This window comes from Python bivittatus, unplaced genomic scaffold (assembly GCF_059951505.1).
Source record: "Python bivittatus isolate LINGU-HERP-01145 unplaced genomic scaffold, Pbiv_v1 ctg000250_np1212, whole genome shotgun sequence".
Taxonomy (NCBI): domain Eukaryota; kingdom Metazoa; phylum Chordata; class Lepidosauria; order Squamata; family Pythonidae; genus Python; species Python bivittatus.
Genome location: NW_028277057.1, coordinates 1617907 through 1632924, shown reverse-complemented (window position 1 = coordinate 1632924; position 15018 = coordinate 1617907). Strand labels below are relative to the sequence as shown.

The window sequence follows — 15018 nt, the reverse complement described above, 5'->3', positions numbered from 1 at the left end:
AAGGGGAACACACTTTGGATTCTCCCACTTTAAAATAATCATCTAAACCCCAAACTTTAAATTTTGTATGTTTTCCTTTTCAAAATGGTGGGAAAGGGTGCCACCTATTTTCCACAACACTTTCTATTTCAGAGAGTGTTTAAGGGGCATGAAAAAGTAGTTTGACCAGGACTAATAGACAGTTTTATATCGATCAAATTTCTGTTTTTTGCAGTTAGCTGAAAAAGACAAAAAAAAGGCTTTCAGTCTTGCTGCGGTTCCACAGAGATGGAGATGGGATCCAGAGGTCTGTGACAGTACCTTGAATCACTTCCAGAGGGCATCACATCTAAATGTAACCAATGAAGCTCGCTTGCCTAATCTTAGTTATTCTTTATTATATTTCTAACCTCCCTAATAGCTACGAGGGACTGGCTTGAATCACAGAGTTATGGCTGCCATTTTGACTTTTTTGCCCTCTTCCCCTCAAGGACACTGCAAGGCTGGGAATCCAACAATGTGTCGGCAACTCCCATTCCTCTGTTCCAAGATCTTTGGAGTTCGGTCTGCAAATTGCCGAAATCTGCAGTGCTATGTTTTTGCAGCACTAAAGGCTTTTCTTTTTTTAAAAAAATACAATTTTGCAATTAGGGTCTCCCCCCACCCCTGTTTTTATAGGGTGCTCTGAACCGGGGAAAGTTGGGCAGTTTTGGTGGGAGTTGAAACCAGACATCTCAGCGTCGCCAAGGTTGAGAAATACGGATAGAGGATAAAACTTCACCCTAATAAATAATCAAAATGATTAGCACCCACCAACCTGGAGGGAGAAGCGGCTGTGCATTTTAGAAGTGGATTCTCATCCGCCTCCTCAAACGGGAGGAAGAAGCAACTGAATTAAGACTGAAATAAAGCAGTTGTATTTTGTCCTGCTATCCTCCAAGGTAGGTTTTTTTAAAGGTACAGTTTTCTAACAGAAAACAGAAAGACCCCCATGTGCCAAAGCTACCGAATTAGCAGGACATCCCTGCATACACTGTCGCTTTGCTTCCAAATCAGATGTTTTAGGAAGGAAGGAAGGAAGGAAGGAAGGAAGGAAGGAAGGAAGGAAGGAAGGAAGGAAGGAAGGAAGGAAGGGAGAGAGAGGAATATTTTGCCAAGTACTTGTGGAAAGTAACCCATTAGCAGAGAAATAAATGGCAATTGAATATTGCTAACAGATTGTATCGGGAAGCGTTCAGGCTCCAAACATTCATTTCAAAGATTTCAGTGTTTGCTACCATTTCCATCTTTTTCTTTGCATCTGTAAGGATTTGCAGTTTTTTGCCCATAGGGACTAGCATCCTACTTTTTCATTTAGCATCTTAAAGTTTAAAAGCCATGCTCCTGTTTACTACAGAAGAAAAGGCTAACATTCCCATTTTATAAGTAGGAAACAGAAGCAGGGAGAAAACAGCTTGGGCTAGCAAAACTCAGGAGGACACTGGGTCCTCCAACTTCTCCTAATCAATCCATAAGTTCCAAGGTGCCTATTTTTCTAATTCAGACATTCTAATACAGTGTTGTCCAAACTTGGCCACTTTAAGATGAGTGGACTTCAACTCCCAGAATTCCCCAGCCAGCATGGCTGGCTGGGGAATTCTGGGAGTTCAACTCCACTCATCTTAAAGTGGACAAATTTGGACAACACTGTTCTAATATAACAGGTCATTTTGGAGGAACATCTATCTCCCTCCAGACCACTGTTCTCCCTTCTTAGCATTGTTTCAATCAGTCCTGAACTCAGCAGAGGATGCTTTAGAGTCCAAGATGACCATCAAGCAGCTTTGCAAATAGATCCTGCTGTCTGAGGACACTGGCAAATTCAGAATGGCTCTTGGCAGCCCTGTCAACCAAGGACACTTTTGAATAAAGGACGATCCAATGGCAGCTTTGCAAGCAGAGAGACCCCCCTACAACCATCTGTAAGAACAGAGGTGAAGGTGAAGTCTTCCTCAGTTTGAACCCAACTCCTGATAACTTCATGGGCACGTTCATCTCCTTTGATTATTGCTTTCTTCCTGGGTGTTTTTTCCAACTTCCCAATCCAGCCCACAGCTCTGATATTCCCTGGTGGTCCCCCATCCATGCACTAACCGGGTCTGCCCTGCTGAGCTTCCAAGACTGCTGAGACCCAAAGAGGATGCCTTCAGATAAAGGACTGTCCTCTGTAGGAGACATAAACCGCCCATTTGCCACCTGTATCGACTCTTTGCCTTCCAAAAAAAAAAAAAGATGGCATTTAAAGATTCCGAGGAGGAGGAAACTGAAAACATGAATCAATTTTAATCAGTGTAATTAAGAGATTAACAAACTGATTGCAGATCCAAGCCCAAAAAACAAAACCACATAGTGCTGTTAAAGCCGATGTGGCCACCTGGATCTTTCTACTTTCATCACTGAAGCAGAAGCTGCTCTCCTTCCTTCTTCTGCAACCCCACCTGTTTCCTCTCTGTTGTGGAACCAGAAGTACTTGGGAGGATTACAGTCCCAGGGCTGGTTTTACAAGCCAGGTGCACAGGTGAAAAGGAGTAGGAAGGGCAGGAGGAAGGCCCAGAAAGGAAACACAAGGAGCATGGCTTTCGTGGGTCCTCGAAGTCATCCATCAGGGGAAATGTGAATTTATCTCTTCCATATCCAGGCACCCAGGCACGTAGTTGTATCTTTTGTCACATTCCCTCCAACATTTTAAGGCCAAAATTCACTGTGTGGGACCACTCAGATTACCCTCATCAATTCAGCAAACGGCTCAGATCATTCATTTATTCCGTAACGCGCCAAGTGACCCTTTGGGTTGAAGTTGAACCTTGTATTCTTCCTACCCAACAGGTTCCCATTTGAAAATATTTATCAGAGTAGTCACAATATGGGACATGACTGGAAGGGCACTGCAGATGCTTTAGTGTTCATCCAAGGGAATGGGTGCATATGCCCCAGAATCAAGGCATTTCATCTACCCATCCAAAAGAGAGAGAGAGAGAGAGGGGGAAAGATCTCCAATAGATGATTTTCCAGCCTCTTCCAGAAATTCTCCACCTTTCATGAAGTCCTTTCTACTATTGATTTGACCATACCATCAAGAAGGTTTTCCTAATGTCCATCCAAAATTTGCCATCTTGTAATTTAAACATAAATTAGAAGGGTTCCTGCCCTAAACAAGCACCAGAAAACAAGCTTCTGTCCTACTGTCATAAGGAGTTGTTTTCCATCCTACAAAACAAGGCACAGGTTGCCTGCCCTTGGCACACCTATTTCAGAGACAGAAGCCCTAGAAGCCCTAGATCACACATCTTAAAATTGCTGAGATTGAGAAACACTGCCCTAGATGGTTTTCTTGACCTGATACTTTTGATGCACCAGGCTGTCTGCTTTGCTAAGTTTAAGCAAAGGATTCTGGACATTTAATCCCAAACTGAATTTAGCAGAATTTCTACAATAAGTTGGGAAACCATAAAAAAAAACCACCTAGCTAGGTAACTCCAACAGCTCATAGTCCACAAAAACCACAGGGCTTTCATGCTAATACTGTTTGATGTCTCTCCATCAGCAGTTTTGAAAGATAGATCCAGAAAGATCTCTTTTGCAGAAAGAACCTGCCCTTGTGGAATGGGTGCTGCTGAGTCATTGGCTCACGTCCTCCTCTCTTGTGACTTCTCTGGAGGCTCTAATAATATCTTCTAAACATCAATTCTGGGCTGTTCTGGGTGACCAAAAGGCATTTGCATGTCGGCTCCTATCAGACAAAGACTCTAGAACAACATTATCATAGCTAAATTCATCACTATGAGCCACAGACGCAGCTACTGTAGAACACCTCACTCAGCTGATCAGGCAGGAATATGTAATATGGTTGCTGCATGGTTCATTCTACAATTATCTAACCCCATGCATATGTTGATGTCTTGCAACTAATATTGGTCAGTGACCACAAGAAAAGGCGATTGATTTTGTTCTTAACCAGAGGCAGTGTGATCAATCAGGAATTCATCCATCAGCCTTCAAGGGATCTTGACTCTCCTTGAGACTGGCACACGGGTGTTCTCAGAGTATGGTTGGAAGTCAAGACGGCAGCCATGATGGTCTGATCAAAAGTCTGCAAGGCGACACAGATAAAAACCAAGTGGAGCTTTGACTGCACTGTCATGGCTGCCATCTTGACCTTTTCAACCAGACCTTGCAGACACCCCCTAATCTGACAAGACATTCAGGCAACTGGCATGGGGGCAGAGAAGGGCAATGAGGACGATCCAAGGCTGGAAACAAAGAGGCTATTCCCACCAGTTATTTAAATCAGCCCAATCCAGCCATCGTTCGGCCGATGTGGAGCGTGTCTGGATTAGTGACACAGCACCACAATGGTGGCTGGAGGATCCCACAAATAGCCACCGAATCCTGCAAGAAAAAATGAAAGGAAATGGATATGCTTAGAGAAGACTGAAGGGGAGGGCGATGATGCCACTTTTTAAATATCTTGGGGGTGGGGGGACTTGTAGAAGGATGCCTGACCTACTGTCTATTGTCCCCAAATGCAGGACATAGATTTAAGCTATAGAAGGCAAATTCTGACTGAAAGTTCAGAAAAAAGTCCAAGGAACAGTTCAGCAGTAGAAAAAGGCCAAGCGAGAGGGTGGTCTCCTGTTCACTGGGCATCTTCGGGCCGAATTTTGACAGTAATCTCTCAGGGATGCTCAAATTTGGATTCCTGCACTGAGAAGAGGGTTGGGCTAGATGTCCCCAAGAGCCCCCTCCCATTATATATGATGTTATGAAAAATACAACATGCTTTTTGATACCAAGTTTAGTTTGCCATTTAGCTTTCAGAAAGCAGCAATTCAAGGAATCAAATAGAGGGACTTTGGGAGTGATTTACACACATGTGTGAACCTGGCTGACTGCTGCAACCACTGAGGCTTCTCAATTACTTTTTTGTCTGGGTGTGGTTGCTGGTGCCTCTCAAAAGCCATGTTCTAATGCCAGTTGCAAAATTTCAGTCTGTAAAGAGAATCAAAAGGTGGGGGAGGGAAAAAAAAATCTGGCATATAAAGATACAGATAATTCGCCCACAAGTTTAAACTGCCAGAAACTTGTCAAATTAGAACAGGCAAATCTCACATAGAGCATCTAATCGGCCTATCACAGAAATCTTTAATTTCCGTCCTCTGTTGAAATGCAGAAGAGGAGTTGAAGATGATTCATCGCACAAGCTGGTCTTGTATTTATAATTATGCTAAGTGCCTTAACTCCAGATGAAGACGGTAGGTAGATGGCCCTCGAAAGATGGGCCAGTCAAGTCTTCCCTGTTGCTCAGCCTCTGAAAAGCATCCTGGGCCTTAGCTGGATCCTGTATGGCCACCCTTGGTTGAGTTCACACAACATGCTAATTCCTATACTTGAGAATGTCCACCTCCCTACTCCACTTCCAAAGTTAGGCATGGCCAGGAGAGAAGAAAGGGGCAGTAACATCTGCACTCTGGAAGTGAAATGAATTGAGAGAGAGGGAGAGGGAGAGGGAGAGGGAGAGGGAGAGGGGGAAGGAAGGAAGGAAGGAAGGAAGGAAGGAAGGAAGGAAGGAAGGAAGGAAGGAAGGAAGGAAGGAAGGAAGGAAAGAAGGAAGGAAGGAAGGAAGGACGGACAATGTGGGCTGAAAAACAATTTTTGCAGTCCTTCCTGGTCTCTGAAGAGGCCAGATGTGAGAGCTGGGAGAAGCAAACTTTGGTTGTTTAAGGGCTCCAAACAAAAGTTTTGGACTACCAATCTCATCAACTCTTGCCATGTTGGCCACGCTGGCTGGGGCTGAGGGGGACTCCAAGTCAGAACATCTGCAGGTATCTAATTGGCTTTCCCTGTTTTCAGCTCCCTTGCCAGCTCTGCACATCTTGGGTCCTCATCTCCCTAATGGCCATGCACAACAGGGCTGTCTCAGCTATGGAACTCTCTGCCTCATGATGATAATTTCCCTTTGGGTGAGCGGACGTGCTGCTGGTAACTGAAAACATTATTTTTTTTTTCCAACGAGCTTGCATCCTTCCATGATTTCACTGAACTTCTTAAGGTTTGGGTTTTTCCTTTGGACTGTCAGCTGGTGCTCCTTCTACGCAGGCTGGGTTGTTTTTGTGACATATGGTTATGATCTTTTGTTACCTTCCCATTGATTTATGTCACCCGTTAGCTGCTCTGACACTGCTTTTTGAAGGGAAGAACTGGCAGACAAGTTTTTATATAAATCACATCAATATTGGTAAGCAAACTCAGCCTTTAGTGACCTTTCTCCAAAGGAAAAACAAACCTGGGTAAATATTACGTCTTTAATACTGCTTACAACAGTGCACTGAGCACGGAATACAATTGGGTGCACAAACTCACTGCTTACGTTGAACACACCTTGTTGGATCACAGAGGGATTTTTTGAATCCCATCTTTCCTGCTCTAAAGTAATAGAATTCAGCAGTTCTGGAGATCTAGCTTGAACTAAGTTTAACAGGCAACAGATGATTCCCCCTTTCCTTGAATTCAGAATGCAGAGACTGCCTCCGCACAACATAGCCTGTTAGTCTACGGTGGCAAAAAATCAGGAGCCTGGCAACATTTTTTCCGATTCACAAAATCTTATATCTTTTAGTAACATTGTGAGTCGGAAAAGGTACCACCAGACTCCTGATGTCTAGCCTGGTTATTAAATCCAATTTCTGGGTTTAACAATCCACTGAATCAAAGTTTAACCCAAGTGGTTTGGTTTGCATGACTCTTTAACCTGCAAGAAAACTAAGCAAGATTCACTCCAGCCCAAGCTTTACCTGCAGCTGCAATGTTTGTAACTGACCTGGTTAAGCACATTGGGTGAAGAACAGAGAAGGAGAGAGCATTCCAAAATACATATTTTTAAAAATGTATTATTTTTTTCTACCCCAGAACAAGACAATGTACATTTTCAGCCTCCTCCCACAAAATGGTGCTTATTCTCAAGAAGAGCATTAGGAAAACAGAAGCATTTTTTAAAAAAAAAATTTACAAGCATGATTTAACTGAGTTTGAAATATGAAATTGCACAGATCTAAGAATATTTACTGTAATCTATCTTGGCAAACCATTTTTTAAAGAAAAGAGTTTGTTGTAAACTCCCAGGACTGTAGAAACAGTTGAATGGACAGAGAGAAGAGAATGCGTGACTGTGGATGAAGCGAGTTGCCTTTTGGCAAAGGGAACACAATTCATGCTTTAGGGAGACTCCAAAATGTGTAAACAGTAATACACAGCATAGTCAGGGCCAGAATGTCCTATTTTTTCTTAGATATGGGGCAGCTTTCCTGGGACCCACCTGCTTCCCAAGCCATGCTAAATCCACTTTAGGCCTCCCATTACCATTTCTATGAGTTTCACAATTCAAATGATGGGAATTTGATATTGATATTGAAGCATTGATATTCAACAATTATGCTCTGGAATATGGGATTCAGGAACCCATGCATCTCTAAGCCTTCAGCCTGCCAAACCTGGTTTAAAATTACCCATCTGCACTAATGTTAAAGCACATTCATAAACCATCATCCTTTTTTCCCTCTCTCATCATAAATTCTGTTGCGTTCCAGGCAAGTCAAGGTGACTTTCCCTTTCAGTGATTCCCACATCTGGTCAGTAATCTGGTCATCCTGGTTGCATTTCCTCCCCCAGCAGGACCCTCCACTGGGGATGATGATGCTGATCTCAGAAATACCCACCACAAGAGGCGTGTTTTAACATATTAGCAATGTAATCTGACTGTGGCATCTGCCTAATCCAGCTTGGCCACCCAGAGGGTGAACACAGAGAGTGAACGCAAGAATGGGCACCAATTACAGTTCTGAAAGAAAGACAGGACTTACTTCTCGGCTCCCGAGGTCCATCAACGGTCACTTTAATGGCCCGGTGGTAGGTAGCAACCTGAGTAGGGTTGGTGAAGACTGTGATGGTCAACGTAAAGCTTTTTCCTTTAAAAGAAATAACAAAGAGAGGAAATTAGGAAAAAAGAGGTTACATGAATTCAGAAACTGATAGGATCCTCTTTAGTATGTAGGAGTATTTTTTAAAGAACGATAACAGGAATGGGATAGACTGGCAAAATTTCTGTTTTGCATAGAGAAGATACCTGTCCAGGCTGCATCTCCAGGTAGGACATACTGAGTCCTTCTAGTTGATGACTTTGATTCTCAAGAGTTTCCAACTGTCATCTAGAAGGACACAATATCAGGCAGTGTCTTGTGTTCTTATAATCCTTACAATAAACCCAACATTTAACAATGCTATATAAATAGCTTTTTCAATTGGATTGTGGCATTTGCTAAACTTGTGTACACATCAACACTCACATAGCATTCTTAATTTGGTGTCGGGGAGTGTGCCTTTGAGTCAATCTTGACTCCTGGTGACCGCCTGGACAAGTCCCTGTAGTCTCCTTGGCAAGATTTCAGAAGTGGCTTGCCATTGCTTTCTTCTTCCTAGGGCTGAGAGAGGGTGGCTGGCCCAAGGTCACCCAGATGGCTTCGTGCCTAAGACGGGACTAGAACTCTGGGTCTCCTGGTTTCTAGCCTGGTGCCTTTAACCACAACACCAGACTGGCTCTCAGCATTCTTAACTAGCCAGATTGAATCTGGTGCTTTACTGTTCCAATGTATAATATATAAACTCCATGTTTCAATACATGATTAAGCTGTGGCCATCTCTCTCTGGCTCTTAACTATGTTCGTGTCCCATGTGCCAAGCTCTGAAAAGCTATTATTTTAACAGAGGAGAGTTAACATTTTCCCATTTGAACCATTCAATAAAAGAGCTGCTCTGAACCAATGAATACATCTCATTATCTTTTGATAAAACACTATTTTTAACATAATCAAGAAATAACTCCATGAAATGCAGGGACAACATGAGTTCTCTTATCCTTTCAATTTCAATCTTCTTCTTCATCATCATCATCATCATCATCATACAATCAACACTTCTCTCATATTTAGCAACATGAAATATATCTCTCCCTCAGGGGTTACCACTTCAGCATTTATCCTTCAGCCCCGAATGTAACTCTGTCTGTCTGTCTGTCTGTATGTCCACCTGCCTGTCTGTCCTTATAATTTGCTCCAACCCCAAAAGGCTTTGGGCACCGTTCAACAACAAATACAAGCAAAAACAACAAACACAAGCCACATCACAATAAATTCATCATCAAAAAAGAAAAACCACCTCAAGATAAGCGCCCATCACCAGTGTTTTTTCTATATGATGCCACTCAATTCCATCAAAGCGAACTTCATTAAAAAAATAACAAAACTCTGATTTGTGCAATAAATGTTTTCTAAAACCAGATTCAAACTCTATACAAACCCCAACTCAATTTTGTTCCCACTTCATTTGACAGGATATATCTTGGTGACTCTAAATTATTAATCAAATTATAAAACCAACCCACAGCTTTACTTTATTGATTTAGTCTATTGACCATATCAAGTATAAAGCATTCCTTTATACTTGATATGGTCAATAGACTAAATCAATAGAGTTGATTGATTGATTGATTGATTGATTGAACCAACCCACAGCTTTTCTTCCATATATGTTACACAATATTGTTTCAAATTTTGTGTGCTTCTTAGGTGAATCATGTTTCCTTAAAATATATATTAGCTGAGTGTTTAACTTTTCAATTATGGTATAAATTAGATTGGCATTATCTCTTATCTCCAACTAATTCTGTGCAGGGTTTTATTTTGCTTTATTTCAGCCAATCCCCTTTCTTCTAAACTTGACTTTCCAGTTCTTTATCACAGTATATGACAATTAGTGGAATTTGTTTTGGATCAAAGAAATCATAATATTTATTTCATCTTTTTCAAAATTAATGTTTAAGGATTTTATTTAATAAATGTGGGTTAATGCCGAAGAATGTTTTTATTATGCTGGAGGAGCCAGAGATTTTCCCAACTGAATAAAACATAAATACAAGTCATCACTCATAATCCTTCTCTTTATGTATGGAAAACTGAACCCTCCTCTTTGTGTAGAATTGTCTAAAGTTTAACTGCAAGTCTTCCTTTTTCTTCCACCCCACGAGAATGTAGTCATCACTTTTTGCTCATTAATTAGAATAATGGAGGAGGATACCTTAAAATAAATGAGTGGGACATTCATCTTTTCAATCACTATTTCCTCATCTAGGAAATGTTTTAATTGAAAGGGCATTCATGCCAAACCCATGCTCTACCACTGGGCCAGGGTGACCCCCCCCCCCCCATGTCTGACAGGGAGCTTGGCTAATTCCAGGTGCCTGACTCATCTTCTAAGATGGTTTTCATTTTTGTGGCTTTGTGGTTTTCAGGTATACACATAGGTCTTTCTTGAACATTCAACTTGCAATTGTGAGGAAAGTGCCCCAAAGTCATCAGGAAACCTTTTTTACCTTCAGAACAAGGAGAGCTCTGGTGAATCTGAAGGCAATGGAGTTCCTGCAACCCTGTCTTCAAACCACATAATCACAGCTTCCTTTGTTAAGTAGATACTCAACCACTGCCACTTGGAGGTGTAGTTATAGCATTGCCAGCATGTCTGGCAAAGTAGGGGTCATGGCCAAACAAGGGAAGTTGATAATGAGACTTGGTTAGTCTTCCCAGCATCTAAGATCTTTGATAAAACAGAGGTCACTTTTATCTTAGCAATCAGTAGCAGCAATAAGAAGTTGGCAGCACTTGTCTTCAAGAGCTACTATTTCTGATTAGGTCCATCTAAATTAAGTTTACCCAACATGGATTCAGACCTTGTTTGGAATGTTAGTTCACAGGGATATCAGACTATGCAGAAGGACTATCACAGGACAGTGCTGTATTTCAGTACAATATTGATCTGAAGTCTGTGTTTGCATTGAAGATAAACAACCGTGAGAAGGAAGATTAGGGATTTTGAAGGCACCCATCAGCCTGATCCAGTAAACAGTAAACTTGAAGGCCTCTTTGAATGGTTGTCCAGTCTACACCGAGAGCCTATGCATTCTGCTTTAGAAAAGAGACCATTCTGTAGGGAGTCTTTCTCCATTGAAAAGATGATTCCAAATCTGTAGGACGATAAGGAACTCTGACATGTCTCATCAGGTCATTAGAATAATCAGAAGAGTAGACTAAGCACCAAACCCTGAAGTCACTTGTTCATCTTATTTTTCAAATGGTGAGATGTGTTTAAATTACAAGTATTGTGTCTGTTTTTAGGGGATGTCCATGGGGGTGGAGATCAAAAAAGTGAAGATGATGGGTGCAACTGTAATCAAAGCTGCCATTTTGACATATTTTACCTTCTCTATGGAAGCTTTTTAGCACAAATCTGCAAAAAACAATTTCTTAGCAGGCTCTGAATGAGGGATTTAAAAATGAGGAAGCTGATGGGGGGGGAAATGGTGTCATTTTGGTTGTGTGGTCAAGAAACATACATCTTGGCTATCCCTGAACAAGCAGTGCAGTATTAATATGTTGCTTGGGTTGGATCTCATGCATTGCCATAGTTCTTCACGGTGGTGGGTTCTAGGATAAAAGGATCTTATAATGTAACTAGAATAAGAGAAGGCTTTAAACTCTGATCAAGAAACTGACTTCTGCATGTAGGGAGTTAATTGTGCAGAAGTATGGGTGCATTCAAATATGCAGCTCATATAGGTCCATTTCCAATCCAAAATGGTACCATCCAGAGGGGGAACCCCCCCCAATCATTACCAATTCTGCTAAAAAACTGTCCTATGTATGAAAATATTTTATTGAGTTTTATAGATGTTTGATCAAAAGCTTGCCTACAGCAGAAGACAAAGACTTCCACTCCCCACCCCATCCCACTTTTCTAAGCTTAATCCACGACTCCAAGTTGAAGAGAAAGGAACTGAAATCAAACTCTGTAGCGCTGCAAGGAGTCAAGACTACTGTAATTTCTCAGCCCAGACATGGAGACCTGAGTGGTGGTAACGGTGGGGCTCCTAATGAATTCAAGAGTCAAGTTTGGATTGAGCTATGTTCACGTTTGGAACTTTGTGTAAAGTGGACGGAAAAAAGGAAGGGGGGAGGGAGGAGACTTAAGCAAATAATTGAGTACAGAAATGAAAGCTTAATTCATAAAAGCAAAACATTTTCCATTCATCAACCTGAAAGCAGTTAAATCGGCGGGGGGGGGGAGTAGTTTGAAAGAAAAAAGCCTGCCTGCCATTTGGGAAAAGATCTAGCAGGAAAGCGGAAATGCACAGAAGAATGTAAACTATTTGGGTTTCACAGAGCGCAACAAGTAAACAGTTATTACATGCAAATCATTCCTAAGATCACTTGCCGAGAAGCCCCAAAAATCTTTTTGACAGTTCCTGCACGGGCATTCAACATTTGGAGGAAAAGGCTAGCGAGTAGCCATGAGATCTGGAGTGCCTGCCTCATTTTGCAGGAGTGCACGCTAAAGACGGTGGTTGGGTTTCAAGAAAGCTTGAATTAAAGTCACCCTAAGACCATTTTTTGATCTTGCCAATTATTGCCGTTTTATTCATCGATCTTTCTATAGAGCCTGCATGTCAGGGTTGACCGCAGGGTGTGGTCACAAGAGGTCAAGATAGTAGCTACACAAGTGCAGTTGAAGCTCCATCTTCAACCAAAAAAAAAAAAAAAAAAGCAACAGGTGGAGTTTCAATCACACCATGGTGGCTACCATCTTGATCTTCTTTGACCATTCCCCATGGACCTCCCTGCTTAACCTGGAACGTAGTGTGCTCCCTTCCTTCTCAAACACAGTTATATAAATCTGGCACAGAATTCTTCCAAAAGGCTGAAGTTGAATGACAAAGCATGTGTTTTGCACGTAATGGTTCCTAGCATCTCCAGGGAAGACGGTTAAAGCCTTGGAGGGATCTTTCCAATCCGTGCAATGTCGGTCTTGGTATAAGGCTGCTTCCTACAAATGCACAGAGGTCTAACAATTGGTCCCAGATTGCTAAAGATTCAGGAGACTGTTATGTAAACTGTCAGCTGCAACTTCCCCATGATCCGTGAAGAAACCTTGCTGGATCATAGGAAGGCTGTTACAATGAAAAGTCTCCACCCCATAAGACATTTAATTCATTAATTCATTATGCTGACCATGTAGTAGGGTATCAGTTGGTTCTAAATGGGAAATAGTTCTGTTGCTGGAATACGTATAAAGCTTTCATCTCAGTAAATCTAGCTGAAGGGAACTCTGTAAGAATCATGCTTGGAAAAGAATCACTTTCATTTTCAGGCATCTATCAAAAGTCTAATAAAAGGCTGGGAATATTGGTGGTCTAATCCCAATACACCCTTCATGCCTTCATTCCATGCACACCTGCAGCATGAATCAGGTAGCCTTGACTGAAAAATAATGTTTTTAGCTCAAGAGCAATTCTTAGCCCAGTGTTTCTCAAACTTGGCAACTTTAAGATGTGTGGACTTCAACTCTCAGAATTCCACACCCAGCCATGCTGGCTGGGTAGGGAATTCTGGGAGTTGAATTCCACACATCTTAAAGTTGCCAAGCTTGAGAAACCCTGACTTAGCCTTTGAGCTATGGGCCAAGGGCCATACACCAAACAGCAAGCAGAGGCCAGAAAATGAAAGAGGTAGAGCCAAGCCAAAATTAAACTAGATGAAATGTCATTTTAATCAAAATGAAAGCAATTAAACACAATGAAAGCGATTACTCCCTGTTTATTAAATAATTAAGCATTAAATGTTACAATTCAGCAGAAATATTTGAAGAAGCTCTAAAATGATCAACAAAGGATTGAGGGGGAGACATATGACTATGGGACTATTGTTTGTACAGTTTTAGTCTACAACTATTGATGTTTCCTTCCAGAACTTCATATGTACAAACACCTAGCCCAGAGCACCCTTTAAAACCTTATATCTCAACTTTACATTACCAAACATGCACATATACGCATACACACATACAAGTGGAGTTCTTGAACTTCTGCAAAACCCCCACCAAGTTGGAGGTACCTCCTTTCCAGCTAAATAGCGATCTGTCCCAGGAGAAGGAGAATGCTAGGGAACTAGATTAGAAGACCTACTCCCCATAAGTTTGTCCCATTCCCTTCTTAAACTTTTTAAAAATCCTTAGCTCACTTTCCATCTCCTTACCTCGGCCACTCCGTCCGACAAAGCGAAGGTCATTGAACCTGGCCACCTGATTCTTCATTACGGCCGAGGCATTCCGGAGCTCCGCCGAGTAGTTCTCATCATTACCAGCCATGACCGTTACCACGGTCCCATCAGGCACGTCCCCAAGGGCTACCACCTAGAATGAATAAAGGTGGCATTTAGAATTAATTAATTAATTAAAACTGTCCGTTAAACAACATGAATTGTAACCATTCAAGGGACATTTGGGACCCAGGGCTGAAACACTATTTAATATGGGCAAGGTGGGGGGGCACAGCCAATTCTCTTGGACGAGCCTTAGGTTGCAATCCTATAAATACACTTTAAGGCTGCAGTTCTAAACCTTGGCCTCCCCAACACCCAGATATATCAGCAATATAATTCCCAGCATTCCCTGCTCACATGGCCACAGGAGTAAGTCAACAGGATTTATTTCTGAGAAAATAAGCATCGCGTTAGATTGTTATTGGGGGACAGAAAGATTGAAGAACTTGATTTAGGGAACTTTGGGGATATGAACTGATTGAAATGTAATGTAAACTTGGAATGGAATTGTCCATTGGCATTGGCATTTGCTACCATGTTCTGTATAGCATAGGATATATTTTTATTCATTTATTTGATTTATTATTTATTACTGCATTTTTTTCTACGCTGCTCAGTTGCAAAAAAAAAACAAACCCTCATGCGGATTTTGAGAAAATATACATTTAGAAATGTCTTCTCTCCTCTCTTTCCCTTTTTCTTTCTTGAAAAGTCATTTAGATAAATCTTTTAAAAAAGCGTTTAAATGCATTTAAACATTCTCACAGTCAGAATCAGGACAGAAACAACAAAACGACAACAT

The 15018-nt window shown here is 41.6% G+C and overlaps 1 protein-coding gene across 1 annotated transcript in view; it reads right to left on the bottom strand.

The window, feature by feature from the left end:
- Window positions 1-15018, bottom strand: part of RUNX3 (RUNX family transcription factor 3) — a 132275-nt gene that overhangs the window by 44529 nt on the left and 72728 nt on the right. The window contains exons 3-4 of the mRNA XM_088140946.1: window positions 14151-14307; window positions 7875-7979 (exon numbers count right to left, since the gene is read on the bottom strand). Of these exons, the coding sequence (XP_087997072.1) occupies window positions 7875-7979; window positions 14151-14307 (262 nt within the window). The remainder of the gene's footprint in view (window positions 1-7874; window positions 7980-14150; window positions 14308-15018) is intronic.